Source organism: Mandrillus leucophaeus, unplaced genomic scaffold, assembly GCF_000951045.1.
Source record: "Mandrillus leucophaeus isolate KB7577 unplaced genomic scaffold, Mleu.le_1.0 Scaffold171, whole genome shotgun sequence".
NCBI classification, from domain to species: Eukaryota; Metazoa; Chordata; class Mammalia; order Primates; family Cercopithecidae; genus Mandrillus; species Mandrillus leucophaeus.
This window is the reverse complement of record NW_012101710.1, coordinates 2,457,856-2,481,669: the sequence shown is the minus strand read 5'-3', so window position 1 is coordinate 2,481,669 and position 23,814 is coordinate 2,457,856. Positions and strand designations below refer to the sequence as shown.

The 23,814-nt window shown below is 54.5% G+C and overlaps 1 protein-coding gene across 1 annotated transcript in view; it reads left to right on the top strand.

The window, feature by feature from the left end:
• Positions 1 to 11,482, top strand: part of AMZ1 (archaelysin family metallopeptidase 1) — a 41,559-nt gene extending 30,077 nt beyond the window's left edge. The window contains exons 4-7 of the mRNA XM_011976920.1: positions 4,521 to 4,649; positions 4,984 to 5,153; positions 5,584 to 5,760; positions 8,293 to 11,482. Of these exons, the coding sequence (XP_011832310.1) occupies positions 4,521 to 4,649; positions 4,984 to 5,153; positions 5,584 to 5,760; positions 8,293 to 8,853 (1,037 nt within the window). The 3' untranslated portion in view covers positions 8,854 to 11,482. The remainder of the gene's footprint in view (positions 1 to 4,520; positions 4,650 to 4,983; positions 5,154 to 5,583; positions 5,761 to 8,292) is intronic.
• The last annotated feature ends 12,332 nt before the right edge of the window (positions 11,483 to 23,814 follow it).

Sequence of the window (23,814 nt, the reverse complement as noted above, 5' to 3'; positions counted from 1 at the left end):
CACGCCTGGCTAATTTTTTTTTATATTTTCAGTAGAGACGGGGTTTCACTGTGTTAGCCAGGATGGTCTCGATCTCCTGACCTCGTGATCTGCCTGCCTTGGCCTCCCAAAGTGCTGGGATTACAGGTGTGAGTCACCGCGCCTGGCCTCATCTAAGGTACTCTTAAACCCATATATTGAGGCTGGACATGGTGGCTCACACCTGCAATCCCAGTACTTTGGGAGGCTGAGGTGGGAGGATAGCTTGATGGCAGGTGTTCAAGACCAGCCTGGGCAACTAAGCCAGACCCTGTCTATGCAAAAAATATAAAAATAGCCGGCAGTGGTGGCATATACCTATAGTCCCAGCTACTTGGGAGGCTGAGAGTTTGAAACTGTAGTGAGCTACTGTACTGTCCTCTATCCTGGGTGACAGAGCAAGACCCCATCATCTAAAAAAAAATCAACAAACCCCCCGTATATTGTGTTCCTAATTTCAGTTGTCATGTTTGTGAGTTCTGTAGTTTCTAGTGGATTCTTTTTCAAATTAGCAGTGTCCTGTTTTTATGGGTCTCAGCTGCCTCTGACATTTCTTTAAGTTCAGCATTGATGTCCATGAACATAGTTGCTTTTGACAGTCTGTCCGATGATTGCACTAATCTGGAGTGCCCATGTGCCTGTATTTGTTATTTCTGCTAATTTTGTCTCAGTTATCCTGCCTCATTGTGCCTTATTTTCGATTGTTAGGCATCTTATTGGAAAAATTAGTTTAACTTTGAGAATTTTTGGCCCAGGCCGATGTTTTTCACCACAGAGGATTTTCTTTTCCTTCTGCCAGGGCACCAAAGGGCTGACTGTGGGACAAAGACATGAAGCTTGTCTGGGTCATTCTGATGGTCCCCAGGGCTCCGCATCCCTCCCAGGGTAGAAGGCATGTCATTAGGGTCATTCTGTCCACTCCCCCACCCCAGAAACAGTCCAGCTTCATCTGTTTGAGCTCGAATCCTCCCCGTTTTTCTCATTAGGTCTCTGCCTTGGTTGTTGAGGTGTAATTTAGATAGTAAAATTCATCCTTTTTAGTGTACGGTTCTGAAGTCTTGACAGTTGTGTACATCACGTAGCCATCACCGTTGTCATATAAAGGGCAGCTGTCTACCCCGTACCACTGCCGAGGCTTCCTCCGTAACCCACTCCTCCCCATCTTGGGTGTTTGAAGCAGCTGTTGTCATTCTCTCTGCCCGTCTGACCATCTTTTGGCAGGAGGGTTGTCTAAATTCCCTAGTGTACCATTACAGGGAGCAGCCACTGTTGACATTTGGGGGTTGACAGGGATCCCCTGGCTGGGCTGGGGTGCCATCGCCTGAGTGGTACGTTTCTTTTGTGTCCCAGCCTGCTTTCTGGGTGCAGCCGACACTCCATGGGCTTCCCCCGCCCCTGAGGTCCTAGAGTGAGGTCTGGGGGCAGTGTGGCCTGCCTTGGCCCTGGCCCTAAAACAGAGCTGGGGACCCTGGGCCTCTCAGGCTCGGCCTCTGCAACCTCAGCTCTCTCCACCTCCCCCATGCTGTATGCAGTGCACCTCACCTGTTACGGCCTCCGTCCTGTCTGTGACAGGACTGTGGCAGCTCAGAGATAGCAGTGAGTCCCACAAGGGTCACTGCAGGGCTTTTCACCTGCTCTGCTTAGTGAACGAACTGCTGTTTCCCCCAGCCCCGCACTTCAGAAGGTGCACAGGGGAGCCCCTCGGGGAAAAAAACTGGGGGGAAAGGACGTGCACCCGGGAAGCTTCAAAAGCAGGTGGAACTCAGAGGGTATGCCGGGTTGCATTTGTATGGTCAGCTCAGCCTGGTTTTTAATTTTTCTTTGTTGTTTTTTAGAGATGGGGTCTTGCTTTGTCGCCCAGGCTCAAACGCAGTGGTGCAATCATAGCTCCCTGCAGCCTTGAACTCCTGGGCTTACGCGATCCTCCCGCCTCAGCCTCCTGAGTAGCTGGGACCACAGGCACGTGCCACCACACCTGGCTATTTGTATTGTTGTAGAGATGGGGTCCTGCCATCTTGCCCAGAGAGTAGCATGCTTTGGATCACTGTATTGGGTTCCTGGGACTGCCGTAACAAAGTACCACAAACTGGGGGGCTTAGGGACATTTCTTGTCTCACATTGCTGGAGACCGCGGTTCTGAAACCAAAGTTTTGGCAGAGCCATGCGGCCTTGGAAGGTTCTGTGGAGGGTCCTCCCTGGCTGCCTCCAGATTCTGGAGGCTGCTGGCAATGCTCGGCCCTCCGTGGCTTGCAGCTGTACAACTCCAATCTCGGCCTTTGACTTCATGTGAGTTTTACACCATGTGCCTCTGAGTCTCTTCTAAGACTCCAGTCATTGGGTCTCCTTAATGACCTCATCTTAACTAGATTATATCTGCACAGATCCTGTTTCCAAACAATGATAGGTCCTAGGGGTTAGGACTTCCACCCATCTTTTGGGGGGACATAACTTGGTTAACAACAATCATCACTGTCATCATCACCTTGTTGGCATTCTCAATCAATCATCATCACCTTGTTAGCAAAAGTTCCTTGGCCTCTCCTCCAAGACCCATCACTCATTTCCCAAGGTCATACCCTAGACCCGCACTGTCCAAGATAGTAGCCACTGGCCCCCTGTGGCTCTGAACACAAAAAATGTAGCTGGTCTGAAATGAGATGTGCAGTAAATGGAAAATACATATCGGAATTGAAAAGTTAATACGAAAGGCAATGTAAAAAACTCATAATTTAAACTGAAAACTCATAATTTAAACCTTTTTGGGTGGGGTGCAGTGGCTCATGCCTGTCATCCCAGCTGCTCAGGAGTCTGAGGCAGGAAGATCGCTTGAGCCCAGGAGGTCAAGACTGCAGTGTGAGTTGTGATTGTGTCACTGCGCTCCAGCCTGGGTGACAGAGTGGGATGTTGTCTCAGAAACACAGGGCCGGGTGCGGTGGCTCACACCTGTAATCCCAGCACTTTGGGAAGTGAGGCAGATGGATCACGAAGTCAGGAATTTGAGACCAGCCTGACCAACATGACAAACCCCATCTCTACTAAAAATACAAAAATTAGCAGGGTGTGGTGGCGTGCACCTGTAATCCCCCCTACTCAGGAGGCTGAGGCAGGAGAATCGCTTGAACTCAGGAGGCGGAGGTTGCAGTGAGCTGAGACTGCACCATTGCACTGCAGCCTGGGCAACAGAGCGAGACTCCGTCTCAAAACACACACACACACCTCCTTGGCAATCTGTTCCTTTTAATGGTAGAACTCCTTGGAAAACACTTTTCTGCCCCGCATGCCTCTATGCCCCAAACCCTCCTCTCTGCAGTAACTCTGAGACCCTCTCCGGGTTTCCTGGGCCCGCAGTGGCTGCTCTGCCTCCTTCCTTCCCTCCTTGGGCTCCTGGTTTCCCGGCTTTGACGTCATCGTGCCCAGGTTCAGCCGCTGGGCCTCTCCTGTATCTGTCCACACTCACGCTCCTGGGAACCATGCTAACAAGTTATACAACTTGCTAGCTTGGATGACCCACTGTGGTCTTACAGCTCTGCAGGTCAGGAGCCTCTCTGGGTTAAAGTCAAGGGTCGGCTGCGCTGGTTCCTTCCGGAGGTTCCGGGGAGAATCCATTTCTAGCCCTTTCCAGCTTTTAGAGGCACTCGCATCCTTGGCTCACAGCCCTTCCTCCGAGCCAGCCCTGCAGCCCCCTCAGGCCCTGTGCTCTCACTCAGACCCCCTGCTGCCTCTAACGAAGGGGTTTTTTTTTTTTTTTCAGTTTTGAGATGGAGTCTCGCTCTGTTGCCCAGGCTGGAGCGCAGTGGTGCGATCTCAGCTCATTGCCACCTCTACCTCCTGGGTTCAAGTGATTCTCCTGTCTCAGTCTCCTGAGTTGTTGCGATTACAGGCATGCACCACCATGCCCAGCTCATTTTATATTTTTAGTAGGGATGGGGTTTTGTCATGTTGGCCAGGCTGGTCTCAAACTCCTGACCTCAGGTGATCCACCCACCTTGGCCTCCGGAAGCGCTGGGGTCACAGGTGTGAGCCAATATGCCCGGCCTTAGCGAGGGTTCTTGTGATGGCATCAGGCTCACCTGGCTGATGCAGAATACCGCCCCCCCTATTCATGATCTTTAATCATCTGCAGTCCCTTTTGCTGTGGGGACTCCCGGGTCCCAGGGCTGGGATGTGGACATCTCTGGGGCTGTCGCTCAGCTGCTGGGGCAGCTTCTCCTTCCCGGGGTTGCAAGCGCCAGTCTTGTCGGCCGGGCTGTCTCTCCAGCACCCTCACTGGGCTGTCCATGGCCTCTCAGACTTACCCTGTCCTGATCTCCAATGGCCCTGGCCCTCACTCCCCATCATGCAGTACCGTGTGCCTTCAGGTCAGACCAAACGCAGGTGGCCCACACCTGACTTGGGAAGGGGCCCAGGCAGAGGAAGAGGATGACAGGGTGTGCCAGCCTGAGCTCAGCAGATAGGGGTCCCTGGCTGCCTCCTGACCCCATCCCCTGGCCCTCTCCCCGCAGACGGCATCCTGTCCTTCTTGAAGAACAACAAGCCAGGGGACGCACTGTGTGTGCTGGGCCTCACGCTGTCCGACCTGTACCCCCACGAGGCCTGGAGCTTCACCTTCAGCAAGTTCCTTCCAGGGCACGGTGAGCTGGGGCCCTGGCAGCTCTGCCTGGGGGGCAGCCTAGCATGGGGCCGTGGCCCCCGGGGCTGCAGGGCACCCTCGTGGTGGAAGTGAACACCCACACATGGGAATAGGCGGCCCCTTCCAGCTCCTCCTGAGGGGTGGCGTAGGGGCTGTTCCTCAGCCGTGGCCTCTGCCCCAGGGCCCATCTTCATGTGGGCAGGACAGGGCCTCCCAGGACCTAAGTATTGTTAGGCCATGGCCGGCTTACACGAGAGCATGAGGTGGGTTTGATGGTGGGCCCCCTAGAGCCAAGGCTGACCCCTGAGCGTGCCCTTCTCACCATCTCTCTCCAGAAGTGGGCGTCTGCAGCTTCGCCCGGTTCTCGGGGGAATTCCCGAAGTCGGGGCCCAGCGCCCCTGATCCAGCCTTGGTGGAGGCAGCAGCAGATGGCCCTGAGGCCCCCCTGCAGGACAGAGGCTGGGCCCTGTGCTTCAGTGCCCTGGGGATGGTTCAGTGCTGCAAGGTGGGTGGGGGCTCTGGGACTGGGAAGAGGGGACGGGAGGGTGCTGGCTGAGCCTGCGCTGCGTCAGTCCGTTACACCGCCCCATCCTCACTGTGAAGCGGGTGGACCCCTAACTTTACGGAATGAGGAAACCAAGGCCACACAGCTATGAAGAAGCAGGGTAGGGATTAGAGCCCCAAGCCCCGATCCTGTGTGGCCTCCCTAGGGCGGCGTATCCTGACTCACCCTTCCCCTGGGGCCCTGAATGCAGCCCTGCCAGAGATGCGGGCTGACGCCTGTGCCGCCTGGGGCAGGGGGAGGGCGCCCGGACCACTTCCAGGCCATCCAGCCTCACCCAGGTCCTCATTTTGGCCCTGCTAGGGCTGCCTGGGGATCTGCCGGATACGGGGGCAAGGCGGTGAGGCAAGGTGCTTGGTGGCCTTCCCCCCAGGTCACGTGCCACGAGCTCTGCCACCTTCTGGGCCTGGGGAACTGCCGCTGGCTCCGCTGCCTCATGCAGGGTGCGCTCAGCCTGGATGAGGCCCTGCGGCGGCCCCTGGACCTCTGTCCCATCTGTCTGCGAAAGCTGCAGCACATCCTGGGCTTCAGGCTCATCGAGAGGTACCAGGTGAGTTGCCGAGTTTCGCTGCTCGAGTTGCGCTGCCCGGCTGCTGGGACCTGTGCTCTGGAGGCCCCGCGAGCGCCACCTGGAGACCACGCAGGGCACGAGGACTGCGCACACGCTTTGTCAAACTGCCGGGTTCCAGGCAGTGCAGAGCCCCGGGACCTGCATTGGGGTTGAGCTCCATCCGGATCTCACCGGCGGTAGGTCGAGTCCTGCCAGTGCCCGCATGTGGCGGCTGCGGCCAGGAGGTTGCAGCGGCATGGGGCCTTCCTGGTGCAGCCGGTGGGTGGCACGGTCTTCCCAGGGTAACTTGCTCTTTTCTTTCCCGCCACCAACACTTGGGTCACTGCTGCTCAGAGGAGGCACAGGCTCCTTGGGAGGAGGTGGGAGCTGACAGAACAAGGCTGTGTTGGAGGCGGCCTCCATTCCTAACTCCCTCTGCTGTCACCCGGGGTGGGGCTGCTGAGCAAATGGCTTGTCTGTATTCATGGGGGAAGATTTGTTTGCAGGCTCGGAAGTTGTACTCTGAGTTCTGAGTGCAAAGGCAGGTGGTGGTAATTTTTCTTTAAACCCACCTTTGGATGAAAACCAGTTATCAGGTGCGCACTGTGCACAAGCACAAGAGCAGTCAATGAAACTGCGCTGGGAAGCCCCTGCATCCTCCTCCTTTTGGTGCTGGGTCCAGGCCGTGGAGGCAGGTGGGAGTGTCTGGTGCTGGATCCAGGCCGTGGAGGCAGGTGGGAGTGTAGTTCCCAGACTCAGCTTGTCAGAACCCCCTGCAGGGCCCGGCCGTGCCCGCCTTCCTTCTGGGGCAGAGGGAGGAGCGGTACGCGCAGGGCTCCTGGGTGACACTACTGAACTAGAGGCTGGGGCATTTCCAGCTCACAGTGCTGGAATCTCTCTGTAGGGATCTTCTTCAAAGACTCTGGCAGTAAAGGGAAGGTGAAGGGGGCACAGAGGAAGCAGCCTTCCCAAGTGGAAGGCTGAGAGGCGCCTATGACTTGGGGGGAGCCCAGGCGCAGCCACGGCTGAGGGTAGGAGCGTCTCCTGAGGGTGCAGGCGGCATGATGGCCGGTTGGCACCTGATGACGCCTTGTAAAGGTTGCTGCTGCCAGCTGTGCCCTATCGAGGGGCAGCTCTTAGTACCCTGGTGAGGCTGTGTAACAGGCAGAAGGGCAGCTTAGTCTGCAGAAAGGGTTGAGAGCTCTCTTTGATGCCTTCACTTGGGGTCTTGTGCAACCATCTGACATGAACTTTTATAACGTGTGTGCCCCTCCCTACACGTGCTGACCTGGCATAGCCTGGATTGGAGCTGGAGGGTGCAGCTCCTCCTTCTGCCCAGAGCTCTCCCTTCCACGAGCACCATCGCCCGTGGCTGTGGAGGGAAAAGCGCCAAGGCAAAGGCACTCCAGGGTGGCCTGGCCCTCCTTGCTGTTGTAGGGAGGGGAGCGGTGCGGATGTGAGGTCACCTGCTGTCCCAGGGCTATGGCTGGTGCTGGAGAGCCGACCAAGGGCCTGGCCAGAAAAGGTCACTGCTGTCCATTGAAAGCAATCAGCGGAATGTTCTCAAAGAAAACCGGACTTGTGGTCTCTGCCACTTCCTGTGGTGTAAACAGTCCCACTATGGCTGATGTCAGGTCCCAATGGGATATCAGTGAGCGCTGAGTTGGGAAGAGGTGTGCAGTGGGAGCTTGTTAAACTGCATGTCCCCTGTACAGATGCAGGAGAGGAGAATAACCTTGAGAGCAGAGGTAAGAGTGAGATGTAGAAAACATTTAGGAAGTGAGTTTCAAGTATTCCTTTTGCTTTTTTTTCCTATTTTTTCCCCTTGTCATCTCACTATGTTGCCCAGGCTGGTCTTGAATTCCTGGGTTCAAGTGATCCTCCTGCCTCTGCCTCCCTGTGCTGGGATTACAAACGTGAGTCACCATGCCCGGACCTTTGCTTTAAAATTTAAAATTTTATTTAATTATGTATACTTTCTGGGTACGCGCTGTGGCTCACGCCTGTTATCCCAGCACTTTGGGAGGCCGAGGTGGGTGGGTCACCTGAGGTCAGGAGTTTGAGACTAGCCTGGCCAACTATAAAAAATAACCGGGTGTGGTGGTGGGAACCTGTAATCCCCATTACTCAGGAGGCTAAGGCAGGAGAATTGCTTGAACCTGGGAGGTGGAGGTTGCAGTAAGCCGAGGTCACAGCACTACACTCCAGCCTGGGTGACAGAGTGAGACACTATCTCAAAAAAAACAAAACAAACTGTAAGTGCTCTATTCTTTAACTGTGGATAACAAGTAGCTTATGAAGTTCCTGAATGGTGGGCTCTTGGGGGTGGGTACCTCCGACTTCGGCACAGCCTGGACGTGAGTCCTCAAAGGCTGCTGGTCAGAAGAGCCCTCACGCCACCAGCCTGACTCCTGCCCCTGGGTAACTGAGGACGGTGGGGTCCCCTTAGGTAAGGAGCTGGGTCTCCTGGCAGTTCCCTGGCTAGACGAGGGCTGGCAGGGAGCAAACTCAGCCTGTGTTTCTCCCTCTTAGAGACTCTACACCTGGACTCAGGCGGTGGCAGGGACATGGCCCAGCCAGGAGGCGGGGGAGCCGTCGGTGTGGGAGGACACCCCGCCCGCCAGCGCTGACTCGGGCATGTGCTGCGAGAGTGACTCGGAGCCCGGCACCAGCGTGTCCGAGCCCCTCACCCCTGAAGCCTGCAGTCATGCCTTCTCCTCGGGGCCAGAGGTGGAGCCAGAGGAAGGGCTGAGCTCCCTGGTGGCCTCAGAGGCTCCGCCAGCACTTGGGGGCCCTGCGGAGGCTATCAAGGAGCATGAACGGTGGCTGGCCATGTGCATCCAGGCCCTGCAGCGGGAAGTGGCGGAGGAGGAGCTGGCACAGGTGGACAGAGCCGTGGATGCCCTCGACCGCTGGGAGATGTTCACGGGCCAGCTCCCGGCCATCAGGCAGGACCCACCCAGCAGCAATGACAGTGTGGGGCTGCGCAAGGTCCTGGGGGACAAGTTCTTCTCCCTGAGGAGGAAGCTGAGTGCCCGAAAACTCTCCAGAGCAGAGTCGGCCCCCTGCCCCTGGGATGGGGAAGAGAGTTAGCACAGCAGGGGCTGCCCTGCGTCTCCTTCCCTAGGATGCTGGCTGGCCAGCGCTGTCCAGTAGCTGAGGCCACTACTGACCTGCCAGGGATTAAGAGGAAGGGCCTGGCTGGGTGGTGGCTCAGGCCTGTCATCTCATCCCTTTGGGAGGCCAAGGCGGGGGGATCGCCTGAGGCCAGGAGTTTGAGACCAGATTGGGTAACATGGTGAGGCTCTGCCTCTACAAAAGAAAAATTTAAAAATGAGCTGGATGCAGTGGTTCATGCCTGTGGTCCCAGATATTCAGGAGGCTGAGGTGGGAGGATTGCTTGAGCCTAGGAGGTCGAGGCTGCAGTAAGATGTGATCATGCCACTGTACTGCAGTCTGGGCACCACAGCAAGACTGTCTCAGGAATAAAAAGGAAAGGTTCTTTGGAAAAGCCACGGACCACTTGTCTTCAGGCGCCTCCTTCAACTCCTGTGTCCCAGCCAGCTGCTCCCAGGGGCCTGCACACATGGAGAGGTCTCTCTGCTCCTGGACACTTCTCATGGAGTACAACCCGGACTGTGCTGGGGTTGGGACAGAGCCCCCTCGCCCACAGAGGCAGAAGGAAGCAGCGTGCGTCCTGTCTCCTTCCAGGCTGCAGGCCTGCCCTTTAGTTATTTATAGCCAGAGCTGGAGAGGCCAGCTCAGATGAGGAGTGACCCTGGGGGCACACGGGTTCCACGCTGCAACCCAGCTTCCAAGGCTGAGTCTCCTCCACAAAGGGGAAGCGACGGGGTTTTCCCTCTATCTCAAGCATCAACCCCATGCACACACAAAGTGCCCAGTTCTGTGGCGCTAGTAGCATTCTGATCCTGACGGGCTTCACCGGGGCTCTCCATGCAAGTTCTGGGGTTTGCCATCTCTTCTGACAGAGGCTGCAGGAGTTGAGGGTGTCTGACATGCACTGAGGGCAGAGGCCCCCTTATTCCTGAGGCAGCTGCTGCTCACTGTGGGGAAAATAAACTGCGGTGATGTTTTTGGGACAGTTTCTTGGCAAAGGCGGCTGCACTGTCAGTACCACCAAGTAGGTGGAGGTGGTGATCAGATGATCTTTTTTTTTTTTGGTCTAGTTCGATCAGTTGCTGAGAGAGGGGTGTTATTGCCATGGCTGGGCATTTTATCTGTCTCCCTTCAATTTTGCCGAATTTTGCTTCCTGCATTTTGAAGCTCCTTTATGTCCATGCACATTTGATTGTTGTGTCTTCCTGATGAATTGACCCTTTTATTGTCAAACGTCCCCCTCAGTCTGCAGTGGAGAGTCCCAGGGACAGAGACTTCCGGTTCTGACAGCGGAATCCCTTCGGAGCGACGAGGGCGGGGTCACCACTCACGCTCTCTCATCTGGAAAGAGGCAAGAACAGGGCAGCTTGGACTTTTTGTGTGGGTGGGTGGCTCATACAGTTATGGAGGGCTTCTAAGAAAAACAATCCAAAATATAAAACTAAAACTGGAAGGGCTATGCAGGGGAGGGGACTGAGGCTTCCTTGTGAATCTGACATTGGTAGAGGCCGACTGCAGGCTCCCGGTCCCGGCCCCAGAAAATGCAAAACGACTAGTACGTGTTGACTTCAGAGAAGCAAAGATGCAGCTCAAAAGCAGCATTAGGATTTTCATCCGTCCCGTTCTCTTTTGCGTAGCTTCAAAGAGGCATAACACTGACCTGGGAGGGAAGATGAAGAGCCAGGCCTTTCAGAAAGTGGCCAATGGAAGGTGCCGGCCGAGCGCACTGCAGTAACAGAAGGTGAAAGCTGGAGCCTGGTGGCTGTTGCTGCAAACAAACCACCCAAGACTTAGTGGCTTAAATCACAACAGTCTAGCTCATGAATCTGTAACTTGGGCAGAGCTTGGTGGAGACGGTTTGCCTCTGTGGTTCAACTGGAGGGTTTGTTCACGTGGCTGCCAAGAGGAAGCTGGCTGGGAATGTCAGGCCTTCGTTCCTGCCCATGTGAGGCTCTCCATGGAGGAGAGGCATCTTCTTAGGAAGGCAGCTGCCATATTGTGAGGAAGCTGGACAAGCAGGGCAGACAGCCAGAGCCAGACAGCAGGCTCCTGGTCCCAGTCTCAGAAAATGCAAAGGGACAAGTAGGTGTTGACTTCAGAGAAGCAAAGATGCAGCTCAGAAGTAGCATTAGGACCTTCATCCATACCCCTCTCTTTTGCATAGCTTCTAAGGGGCATGACAGTGACCTGGGAGGTAACTGTGACAGAACGAAGAGGGGAGACGAAGAGCCAGGCCTTTCAGAAAGTGACCTGGGCTTCCTCACAATATGGCAGTTGCCCTCCTAAGGTGGACATTCTGAGGGACGGATGGAAGCTCTGTGGTGTTTCATAACTCGGCCTCATGTCACAGAGTGTCACCTTTCCTGCACTCTACTGAGGCAGTGACAAGGAACCCACCCCAGGTTCACGGGGAGAGGCTGTGGCAGGGAATGTGAGGCAACAGAATATCGCTGTGGCCATTCATGAACAGTCAGCCCCACTCGGCGTTCGCTGTGGGGATTTGGCTGGTGCACCTGCTAGACGACCTGACCTGTTTTCCGATTTCATCTTCTGCAAAAGGTTAACCGCTGGAGTGATGTGAGATTAAACAGAGGTGATAAAAATAGAACAGCCTGGCTCAGGCTGAGGGTGAGAGTGCATTGGGGTTATGGCCAAAGCCTCCGCACTGTCTCTCTGTACCCATGTCCTTTGACCCTCAACTGTGATGCATGTCCCAAAAAAGCATTTTGAAGGCAGGAGCAAACCACTAAAAAAACCCCTTTTATCCACAGCCTTTACCTAGTTGCAGATGTGAGTGACATTTTTTAAGACAGCTGTTGGGAGGACGGTTTTGAAATGCAACTTTGAGGAAGAGAAATCGGTTTCCCTCCTCTCCCCTGTGCTAGCCCCAGGTTCTGTCTGTGCTGTGGTGAAGGGTAACTTGGGACAGTCAGCAGGAAAGATGCTAAGGCAGCAGAGAGATAATGAGGGCTGCCTTCTCGAGGAAGGTCACAGCTCACGAATCTTTCTAAACTCCTTAAGCACTGCAAAAGTTGAACTGAGATTAAATTTAGAGATGATGGTTTCCAAGAAACACAGGGCCATGGTTCTTTCAGTTTTAAAAAATGTGCAGAGTCCACTTAATTGCTTTCTCGTCTCCTTATCTGTCAGAAGCCCCTGAATTCACAAGGATGGGTCTTCCAGCTTGACGATGACCTCTCTTCTGAGAGCCTCACCCATCTTGGCAGGTCAAGTCAGCGGGGCCTCATGGAGCTAAAAATATTTTCAGGTCACGACAGACGTTATCTGTATTGCTGTGTGTGTGCGATGAGGCTGGGGAAGCTAACACTTGCCTTCTGAAGTAGCTAGAATACACACTCTCACGTCACAGCCATGCTTTGATGAAGGGGTGAGGAGCAGTGTCCCCTCTTGGAGGCAAATCTCTCTTCAGGCAGCCCAGCAGTCCTTTCCGAAATCTCATGTTCTGTCTCTTCCTCCCCAAAGCCCAAACTCATTGTCAGACGGAAGAGAGGGGAGAAGCAGCATCCCGACTCCAGTCCATGGTGTGAACCCTGAGGGCACAGGACAGTGAGTGGAGCTCTGCCCCCACCCCCATTTCCAGAGCATGGGTGAGCGGGGAGGGATGCCGACCTGTTCATATTGTCCCATGGGACATCTGCTTCAGACCTTTCCCTGATGAAATCTCCAAAAGCCTTAAACATAAAATGGCTTAGTCAAGCACGAGTGATAAAGCTGGGTGTCCAAATTTAGATCCTACCAAGTTCAAAGGGGAGGCTAGAACATTCCAGGGACACACCCACACATAGAGGGTCTCCATATGGTGCCAAAGGAGCTGTTCTGCAGACCCAATGGGCAGGGTCAGCTAGGTCTTGGAAGGGAGGGACGGGCTGCCCTGCCCAAGTCCACCTGGACAGGCAAACCTTCCCTGGTGGCTCAACTCCACCTCTGAAGGGGTCTCTCCTACGTAATGGAATTTTTCTCATCATCATCCTCGAGTCTCGAAATGACCTGTAAGGCAGATGGCTGCGTCCCCACTGCATGGCTGTGGCCACCAAGATGGGACTGGGAAGGGCTGGAGCCTCAGAAGCAGAAGAGTTGATGTTCAGACGTGGTCTATTCTTGCTTGAACCCTCAGTTCTCCTGCTGTTGTGCGGCTTTCTTAGGAAAGCAACCTTGGAGGTCTGAGCAGGAAGAGTAAGAAGGTGCACGGACTTGGGAGGCCTGCACCCTGATTCCTGAGCAGCCCCCACACCAGCACCCATGCCCCTCGGTTCTGATGACCAGGAGGCTTTCTGGCCCTGGCAGCTCCTTCCCACTCTGGGGAGCGGCCTGGGTGGGTGGCCGGCACTCTTAGGTGAGGTGCCAATGAAAACACCCCCGGGGTTGCTGGGGCTTCACTGATTTGTTTATTAAAGGAGGGTGAGGCCCGGACAGGAATATTTTTATCCCCGTGAAGACAGAATCAAGGCTTCGCGATGGGGCTCTCAGACCTGACCTGGGCCTGCCTGTGTGCGCTGGGAGCAAATGAGGGCCCGTCCTCTAGGCCGGCTTTGCAGCTCCAGAAAGGGCGACAGACTCGCGGGGACCTGGCTGCCGTCCTGGGAGAGGCCCCAGGGAGCGGCTCTCTGGAGCTCACCCCGCACGCAGGCTGCACCAGAGCTGAAATCTAGCCGTGATCCCTGTGGGGACAACGGCACACAGAGGTGCCCAGTTTCAAGGAAACCCAAGGAAACAGCAAATTGATGGTTCTTGGAACACCAGGCCGTCGAAGATAAACACCGCAGGGTAATCTAGGAAACGCTTCCTGCTTGACTGTGAAGAGCTGCGGCCTGCAAACGCTGTTCAAAACAGATGCAAATCACCGGTGGAGAAGGCCGCCGGAGCCTTCCCTTTTCTGACATCGTACAGCGGCACCTTGATGAATGAGAACCCGGAAGAACGGAGGTTTATTTTTGAACTCGGCTTCTTGGGTAGGGAGGCAAATGAAAACAGGCTGATGGCGGGGGTTTATTTTAAAAAGCAATTTCCAAGAAGCATCCTGAGGTCACCGCGCGTTCAGTCTAACTCTCTCCCCGCTGCAGTGTTCCCGCGACGATGATGAGGCAATCCAAATTTTCACTGGAGCCGAGCAAACATGGCGGGCAGCCACCTTCCCCGGCTGTGCAGGAACAGCCCTCCCGGAGTGTCCACGGCAGCCAGGCCCGACTAACCTCCCGCCCTCTCTCGGAGGCGCCCAAGCTCTCGCGAGATTAACCAGAGAGAACACCCGCCAGATTCCACCACGGAGGCTCCTCAGGCTTTGAACGCACTTCCGTTACATGGAAACTGAGCCAGTCCCGGAGTAACCTGGCTCCAACGTGGTGCTCCTCTGCTGCCGAGAGCTCTGGCTCTGCTGACTATGGGCCCAGTGTGCATCTTCTCTCTCAGGCAGGGTGCTCTGCCCGCCACAGTGTGCCTGGTTTTCTGGATCCAGTATGACTGAAACGTCATTTTTCAGCAAAGGCCAACACGTGTGTGTCCCCGGCTAGTCTAAGACCATCTTCGGTTCAAGGGCCCTCACCAAGCTTTGTGAGTCTATTTCACGGGCTTCCTTTGGTGGTCTGTGACCGGCGGGAATGAATGGGAACGCGTTTTTCAGCCCTGACTCTTGCACGCTGGTGGCACCTGCGGGCGCCCACTCGCCTGGCACGTGGACAAAGGTGATGAGCGCGGCTGACGGCTCCTGGGGGCAGCGTGGGAACCAGTCTGAAGCCGACATCCCGCCCCCTGCGGTCAGACTTTCAGCAGCAGAAGGCAGTGAATTTTTCACTGTTTCTTCCAACGCTTTCTCACGTAGGAGCGCCACTGCGCCTTCTAACAGGATGGGGCTTGTGCAGCCGGGCTTGGTCTTGTGGTCAGGGAGAAGCGGGCAGGCCAGGGCCGAGCTGCGTCCGGTGCTCAGCGACTTCTTCTCCCTGTGCTCTGCCCACCTTGGGGAGGCCCCTGGGAACAGGCGAGTCACAGAAACCACAGGAAATGGACCGGGTTGGAAGAGGCAGAGAACACGCTTTTCTCAGGGTCGCTTAACACAGGCAGATGTACAGGAGAGCAGGAAGGAAAGAGGGAGGGAAGCTGCAAGAACAGGCGATTTTTTTTTTTTTTTAATCTGAAGTGAGATCAAACTTCCACCACATTTGACCTGTGCCCCTCTGGGTGGGTGGTGGCCATCCTCTTGGGCGCCCCCTTGTGAGGGCTCGAGACCTTTACCGAATGGGCAGGGTGGGGGCAGCAGCTGTGCCAGCTGCCATGCCAACCCAACTCCAGGCGGCCTCCTGGGGCTTGCAGGGAGCCCCTGCCGGAAGGGGGGTGTCTCCTCTTCATTCCTGCCATCCTCTAGCCGCCTTCCCGCCTGCATCACATGGAGGCAGTTTCGCGTGGGGCTCTTGATGGTACAACCTGATGTCTGTCACGGACCCCCGAGCAGGAGCAATGCCTAAAGAGGGCAAAGGAGAGTGCGCCCAGCAGAGCTCCCTCCTCTGCCCCAACAACAGAGCCCAGGGCATCCCTTGGCCCGAGGTACAGGTCCCACAATAGCCACTCCCGATGGGAACGACTTAGCCCTAATTACGTGAGCTTTAATCACCGCTCGATCGTATGACACGGTTATTTTTAAGAGTCCAGTCCACGTGGAAACACACCTGGAGCATTTTATACTGCAATGATTGATGGACGACTTTGATGTACAAAATAAATAGTGTTACTCAGGTTTTCTATAATGCTTACATTTTACATTTTCATTCTCAAAATTAATAAATGCTATCAACTCCCAATTTTTTTTTTTTTTTTTTTTTGAGATGGAGTTTTGCTCTTGTTGCTCAGCTGGAGTGCAATGGTGCCATCTTGGCTCGCTGCAACCTCCACGTTCCGGTTTCAAGCGATTCTCCTGCCTCAGCCTCCCGAGTAGCTGGGATTACAGGAGCCAGCCACATGACACCTGGCTAATTTTTGTATTTTTAGTAGAGACAGGGTTTTACCATCTTGGCCAGGCTGGTCTCGAACTCCTGATCCACCCACCTCGGCCTCCCAAAGTGCTGGGATTACAGGTGTCAGCCACCACACCCGGCCTCAACTCCAAATTTTAAAAAGGGCTTAAAGGAAGAGGATGAAATTCTTGAAGTCTAAATGAAAACAGGGAATGTGTCTATTGAATTAGATAAACAATTCCTTGCATTTGAGAATGCAAGGAGCCCACGGGAACCTACCGACAGGACTGCCACGCACTGCTGCAGAGCTTTCCATGCAGGGCGCGACTCCCCTCTGAGACTCAGCTCCTCTGCTGACTTGGACCGGTTCATTTACCCACACGGATGTCCATCCACAAACACTTAGTCACTGCTGGAGGCTTTTAAAACACCTGTCAAACGGAGAGTCACTTCACAAGCGTTCACTTCCCGTTTCCATGTCTCCCCACGTCAGAGTGGATGCTTTTCATGCGCTGTGACAAAAAGGAAAGGCTAGTGTGTGTTCTGGGGGCTGGAGGGGATCATTATTTCTTTTTTTGAATTTTTTTTTTATTGAGACAGAGTCTCTGTCACCCAGGCTGGAGCCCAGCAGTGCGATCTTGGCTCACTGCAACCTCTGCCTTCTGGGTTCAAACGATTCTCCTGCCTCAGCCTCCCAAGTAGCTGGGATTACAGGGGCCTGCCACCATGCCTGTGTAATTTTTGTATTTTTAGTAGAGATGTGGTTTTACAGTATTGGCCAGGCTGGTCTTGAACTCCTGACCTCAAGTGAAACACCCACCTCGGCTTCCCAAAGTGCTGGGATTATAGGTGTGAGCCACCGCGCCCAGCCTTTACAAAAAAAAAAAATTAAGTATTTATTTTAGATACAGGGGTCTTGCAATGTTGCTCAGGCTTATCTCAAATGCCTGGGTTCAAGCGACTCTCCTGCCTCAGCCTCCTAAGTAGCTGTGACTACAGGTGTGTGTCTCTACACTCAGCTAATGAAAAACTTTTTTTTGGTAGAGACAGGGTTTCGCCACGTTGCCCAGGCTGGTTTCGAACTCCTGGGCTCAGGCAGTCCTCCTGCCTCTGTCTCACGAAGTGCCTGGATTACAGGTGTGAGTCACCACGCCCGGCCCGTTATTTCTGTTTATATGAATGTCACTTACAGCATGTTTCCTGTGTGACCCTGCGGGCTGCCATCGCTGGCTGCCTGTGCGCGTCCCTTACGCCCACAGGTCTGTCTGGTGGTGGCAACCAGCAGCTGCAAAACGAAGAAGAAACACTGGGTGGTGCGGGAGGTTCCTGCCAATGCTGGGAGGAAGAGCAACCGGGGACGCCCCTGCCTGAGAGGGATGGAAAGGCCAAAGGAGAGTAGAGCTCAGGAGAGGACGGACACGGTCTAAGGCCCCAGCCGGGCTCTGTGCTGAGCGCTCACCTCTCTCCTTCCGCGCACTGCAGACAGGTGGAAGACGCCAGGAGACCTTTGCTTCCGGAAAGGCGCCTGCCCCGCAGTGGAACGCACCCTGGAAGCCTGTGGATGCGACAGAATCTGCTTGCAGAATCTGCTGCCACATTCTCTGTTTGAAAGCAGCAGGTGGGCCGGGCGCGGTGGGTCACGCCTGTAATCCCAGCACTTTGGGAGGCCGAGATGGGCGGATCACAAGGTCAGGAGATTGAGACCATCCTGGCTGACATGGTGAAACCCAGTCCTACTAAAAATACAAAAAATTAGCCGGGCATGGTGGTGGACGCCGGTAGTCCCAGCTGCTCAGGAGGCTGAGGCAGGAGATTCTCGTGAACCTGGAAGGCAGAGGTTGCAGTGAGCTGAGATGGCGCCACCCCACTCCAGCCTGGGAGACAGAGGGAGACTCCGTCTCAAAAAGAAAAAAAAAAAAAGCGGCGGGTGGGCGCCACACTCAGGGGCCCCCACTTCTCAGCGCTGGTGGGGGAGGCAGGGACACAACACGCCAGGAAAACAGGTATAATTTAAGGCAAATTTTAATAGATTTATGAAAATAATATATACAAAACATGTTAATACTAACCACCGTGGCTATAACATGCATTTTTACACTTTATCACATCTTTTTTTTTTTTTTTTTTTTTGAGACGGAGTCTCGCTCTGTCGCCCAGGCTGGAGTGCAGTGGCTGGATCTCGGCTCACTGCAAGCTCCGCCTCCCGGGTTTACGCCATTCTGCTGCCTCAGCCTCCCAGCAGCTGGGACTACAGGCGCCGCCACCTCGCCCGGCTAAGTTTTTGTATTTTTAGTAGAGACCGGGTTTCACCATGTTAGCCAGGATGGTCTCGATCTCCTGACCATGTGATCCGCCTGCCTCAGCCTCCCAAAGTGCTGGGATTACAAGTGTGACCCACCATGCCTGGCCAAGACATTTTGAATGTTTTAAACCAATTTGCCTGACAGGTCAAAAGGTAATTTTTTGAGATTCTAGAGACTGACAGGATCAATAGAGATTTTAAATTTTGCATAAATAGGCTTGTAAAAGAATCCAGACTAGGGACAGTGACTTATACCTGTAATCCAAGCACTTCAGGAAGGCTGAGGTGGGAGGATCACTTGAGGTCAAGAGTTCAACACCAGCCTGGGCAACAGTGAGATTCCATCTCTATAAAAAATTTAAAAATTAGCCAGGTGTGGGTGGGTGGTGGCACATGCCTGTGGTCCCAGCTACTTGGGAGGCCGAGGTGGGAGGATTGCTTGAGCCTAGGAGTTTTGAGGCTGCAATGAGCTATGATCATACCACTGCACTCCAGCCTGGGCCACAGAGACCCTATATCTGGAATGGAATGGAGTGGGGTGGGGTGGGGTGGCGTGGGGTGGCGTGGGGTGGAGTGGAGTGGAGTGGAATAAAGGTTCACTGTGTAAAAAAAAAAAAAAGTAAATCTGAAATGCATTTGCATGGCAGTTGTACAACCTGTGAGTGGCGTAGAAATTATACGTGACTTGAGTACATTTTATAAAACAGGAAAAAAAAAATGAACAGGTTGACTCCTAACAGAAAAGCACCACAGAGCGTACGGCCCACAGTGCCTGCGGGCTGCTTGGGGGCCCTGCTGCAGACGCGTGCTCAGCACCTGTCACCCACAGCTAAGTCACAAGAGCTGCTGGCACCTGTTTGCAGGGGAATGTGGCAACATGCACCCGGGTGCATCCAGACAGCCTGGGTGAGCGGGAGAGCCACAAAGAACCAACTTAATTTGTGTGATTTCCAGATGCAGGTCTGAACAGTTCTTGACACCCGAGTTTCAAAGTCTGCTACCTGACCAAGTGTCCTCGGCCTAGTTTGTACTGACCTTTTTTGGGGAGGGCAGATGAGAAAGACATTGGTGGCGAAGATCTCCGGCATCACCCTGAGGCTGCGGGAGGTCCCTTGGGAGCCAGCTGTCGGATGGAGGAGGAGGAGGGGTGCTGCAGTCTCGAGGGGTTCACACTGCTTGGGGCGCTGATGGCCACAGTCCTGCATGCCCCCTCGGTGCTCCCCAAGCTCTCTGATTCAGATCAGCTTTCCCCACAGCTTCAGGGCAGAGGCTGAAGTTGCAGACAACCACGATGGAGTGATGGAGGCCTGCAGGTCAGATACCATGGCTGTCCCCAGCAACCCTGTTCTCAGAGCCTCCCTCTGTGCCAGGAGCTACTACCAGAGAGCCCCGGAGCTGGGCCTGGAGGACTTGTTTACATCCTTCTCACAGAGGGCCATGCACTTCACTGCCCCTACATCTGTCTGTGTGGAAACTTTCCCTCATCTGGACTTCTGGCCAGATGTTGAGTCTCGCTCAGTTGCCCAGGCTGGAGTGCAGTGGCGCCATCTCAGCTCACCGCAAACTCCAACTCCTGGGTTCAGGCAATTCTCTGCCTCAGCCTCCTGAGTAGCTGGGATTACAGGCACCCGCCACCACACCCGGCTAATTTTTTGTATTTTTAGTAGGGACGGGGGTTTCACCATCTTGGCCAGGCTGGTCTTGAACTCCTGACATCGTGATTCACCCACCTCAGCCTCCCAAAGGGCTGGGATTACAGGCGTGAGCCACCGTGCCTGGCCACTTCTGGTCAGATTTTAACAGATGAGCTGCACGGTCCAAGCCAGCTGGGGCTCACCAACGCCGGGCAAGGCCAGACCTGCGACCTGTTGAGATGTGGCCCCCCAGGAAAGCTCTACCTCGATGACAAATAGATGGGGTTACGTTCATTTGGATGAAATATGTCAGCTTTTAAAATCACAGAATGAAGTGAATTCATTGTTAAAGGGTACCAAGGTGACAGGCCTGGAACAAGAGCCCTTCATTTTCACCAATAGGACCAGGTGAGGGCAGGGAAGCCCTTCTACCAACCACGGCCCTCCATGCCTCTCCGCACCCTCCCACCCCATTCACACGAGGGCCAGGCTGTGTGTCAGCCCGGCAGGAAATTCAGGCTGACGTGGGACCCCACGGTAACCGCACCTGTGTCCCGCTTTGGTTCATGTTACACACACATCCGAAAGAAAACCAAAGGGAGAAAATGACCTACTGGAACCTGCTCAAAAAAAAAAAGCACCTAATTTTTGGGTGGAGCTAAGTTTCTACTACTGTGAAGTCAGCCACTTAGCCGCATTTCCGACTCCCAGCAAATCACCGTCAGCCAGGTGCCGAGGCTGCCGGGCTCACAATGACATCGTCCGGGAAGGATTTCCAAACGTCAGGGTTAAGTATGGGAGGAATGCTCGTCCCTGCCACACCCGGATCCACCAGGACAGAGAAGCCAGTGCCCCAGTGGGTGGTCTGCTTTTCTGGGCAGGAGCACTGTGGTCTGAGTTCCACCCACTTCCTACCCCACACCGCACACAGACACTGACTTCTAGCAGCATCCACCATGCCAGGGTATCTGGAACTCCCTCACTTCTAGGGACCTCCTGCTTCCTCCTGCTGGGTTCTGCGAGCACGCCCTGTGAATGCGAAATTCAAACACTGAGAAAAGCTCATCTCCCAAGACTAGTTCAGTGGGATGTGGGCTAGGCAAGGCCCGAGCATGGCTGTCCTGGGCCCTCAGGTCCTCCAGGCTCACGGGCTGGAGCCATGGCCATGGCCTGTGGTCAGCAGAACCACGCCACGCCGGCAGCTCCCTGAAGGGGCTGCCCTGGACCCACAGCACCAGATGGACACAGCCGCGCGAGGGGAGGGGTGAGGGATGCTTCCGGGGAGCAGTGACCTGTGTCTGAAGCGGGCTTCTAACCGAGGAGATGCCAATACTGCAGCCCAGAAATCCAATGCATCTATTTCAACATGGCACCTTGAACCCTGAAAATGACCCGCCTCTGAGTTCCAGAGGGTTCTGAAGGGAGAGATGGAGCAGCGAGTGAGCAGCCGTAAGGACAGGTCTCGGTGACCTGAAGACTTTCCTCCAGGGAGTGTGCAAGACAGGCCATGAACATGGGACCAGGAGGCAGGAACAGCACATCCACACCCTGTGGGCTCCACTCCCAGCTCAGTTACCCCCTAAACCGCAGACTCAGCCTCTCCCTGGTAGCCTGCCAGCTGCCGTCGAGGCCTGGTCAAAAGGCGGCTTCAGTTCCTTTCTTGGGAAACCTAACGCTTTTCTCTTCCAGGTCCAACACAACGCCTCGCAAAACTTTGATCACGAGATTGAAAGGCTGATGTCAGTGAACCATCCCCTTCCAGGGCACGCGGTGCCAGAGCCTCCTCTGGTGCCTCTGTATACAGGCATCCAGCCTGCCCACTGCAGTCCCCCCGCCGATTCTCAGGCCTGGGCCAGCTCTCCTGAATGCCAAGGCTTCAAGGGAACACCAGGATCCCGTATTTCAGGACCATCTCTCCCCGGGGCTGTTGTGCAAATTAAGCAAGCCTTCAAGTGGCCTGTCCTCTTCAAAGCAAAGCCTCCTGAATTTCAAGGAATCATTTCGGAAGGAGGCTGCTAAGCACCTGTGACACACTTTACACAGAAATGGCACCAAGAGATTTGGAAAGGCTGCACGCATGTGATCAAAGATTTATTAGCAAGGATTTCCTCTCTGCCCGTAAATCACAAAAGAGAACCCACCATCCCCGCACTTCTCGAGGCAGGTTGCTGGTCACAGTGAGAAGACCTGGTGGTGCGTTATACGGTGAAATACAATCCTCACCACACTAAACATGGATGTCCCCAAACCTGGAAGGAACCTCCCAGCTGGCCTCTTTAGTGACTGACAACCCTGGCTGCCATCAGAACCACCTGGGACACAGGGAAACCTGTATCTATGAGTTGGTGTCTCGGGACTGGCAGCTCAGCACACTGCCTGGGTGAGAGCTCCTCAGGTGATTCGACTGTGTCCCCAGGGCAGAGAGCCACTACGCCATCCAGGGTGGAGATGTGAGGACATCCAGGCTCCCAGAGCTCAGCCTATAGTCACAGCACACTGTGTGCTCAGGGCAGGCGTTTTTCTGGCACACTCTCTGCCTTTCCCACTTGTGGTCAGTTCAAGACCCCATCGGCCACACACGGGCTAATGGTACTGAGTGGCATCCCCACTCCTCTTTCCAGAAAGCTGCTTGTTTGGGCAAGAGGAGAGATGCCCCGTGATGCAAAGAGCAAGTTACGGTGGAGGCCTGAGCATGAGAGCTCTGGTCACACCACGCCGAGGACCCGACAGCTCTTCACTTTCTGGCTGGAACCATAACCCCAGGGGTTGCGAGGACAGAACCTCCACCTGCCATCCCCTTGGGTGCCTCTGGTCTCCAGAGCACATCAAGGTCCTTCCCCTCCCAGCTTCTGATCTTGGAGAGCGGGGCCTCTCACGCTTACACGTGCGTGTTTAGGTGTATATGCTGCCATGCCATGCTTTAAAAATAGTGTTTTGAATAAAAGCTTCTGGAACACATCTTTATTATTTTTTTGGAGAGACAGTCTCATTCTGTCACCAGACTGGAGTGCAGTGGCGCGATCTTGGCTCACTGCAACCTCCGCCTCCCTGGTTCAAGTGATTCTCCTGCCTCAGCTTCCCAGTAGCTGGGACTACAGGTAGGTGCCACCACATCCAGCTAATTTTTGTATTTTTAGTAGTGTCGGGGTTTCACCATGTTGGCCAGGATGGTCTCGATTTCTTGACCTTGTGATCTACCCGCCTCAGCCTCCCAAAGTGCCAGATTACAGGTGTGAGCCACCGTGCCCAGCTATCTTCATCTATTTTTAAGATGGGATCTTTGCTGTTGCCCAGGCTGGAGTGCAGAGTGCGATCACAGCTCACTGTAGCCTCAAGCTCCTGGGCTCAAACGATCCCCCTGCCTCAGCCTCCCAAGTAGCTGGCACTACAGGCACGCACCACCATGCCCAGCTAATTTTGTTTATCTGTAAAGATGGGTCTCTTGTGGCCTGGGTTGGTCTCAGACTCCTGCACTCAAGCAATTCTTCCACCTTGGCCTCCCAAAGTGCTGGGATTATAGGTGTGAGCCACTGCACCCAGCCCAAAATGTTATTTACAATGGTTTTCTACATGCCAGGCTTTGTTTGGTGTATGGAAATAGAAACTATGATGAATAAATAATAAACCACCTTCAAATAAAATTAGGATTAGAGCCGGGTCTGGTGGCTCACGCCTGTAATCCCAGCACTTTGGGAGGCTGAGGTGGGCCGATCACGAGGTCAAGAGATTGAGACCATCCTGGCCAACATGGTGAAACCCTGTCTCTACTAAAAATACAAAAAATTAGCTGGGTGTGGTGGCGGGTGCCTATAGACCCAGCTACTCGAGAGGCTGAGGCAGAAGAATCGCTTGAACCCGGGAGGTGGAGGTTACAGTGAGTACAGTGAGCTGAGATCGTGCCACTGCACTCCAGCCTGGTGACAGAGGAAGACTCTGTCTCCAAAAAAAAAAAAAAAAAAAAAATTATGATTAGAGTGATTTGCTCTGAATTTTGGGGACTGAAAAATCAATTTAGCGTTGGTTTTGAATCCTGCCAATA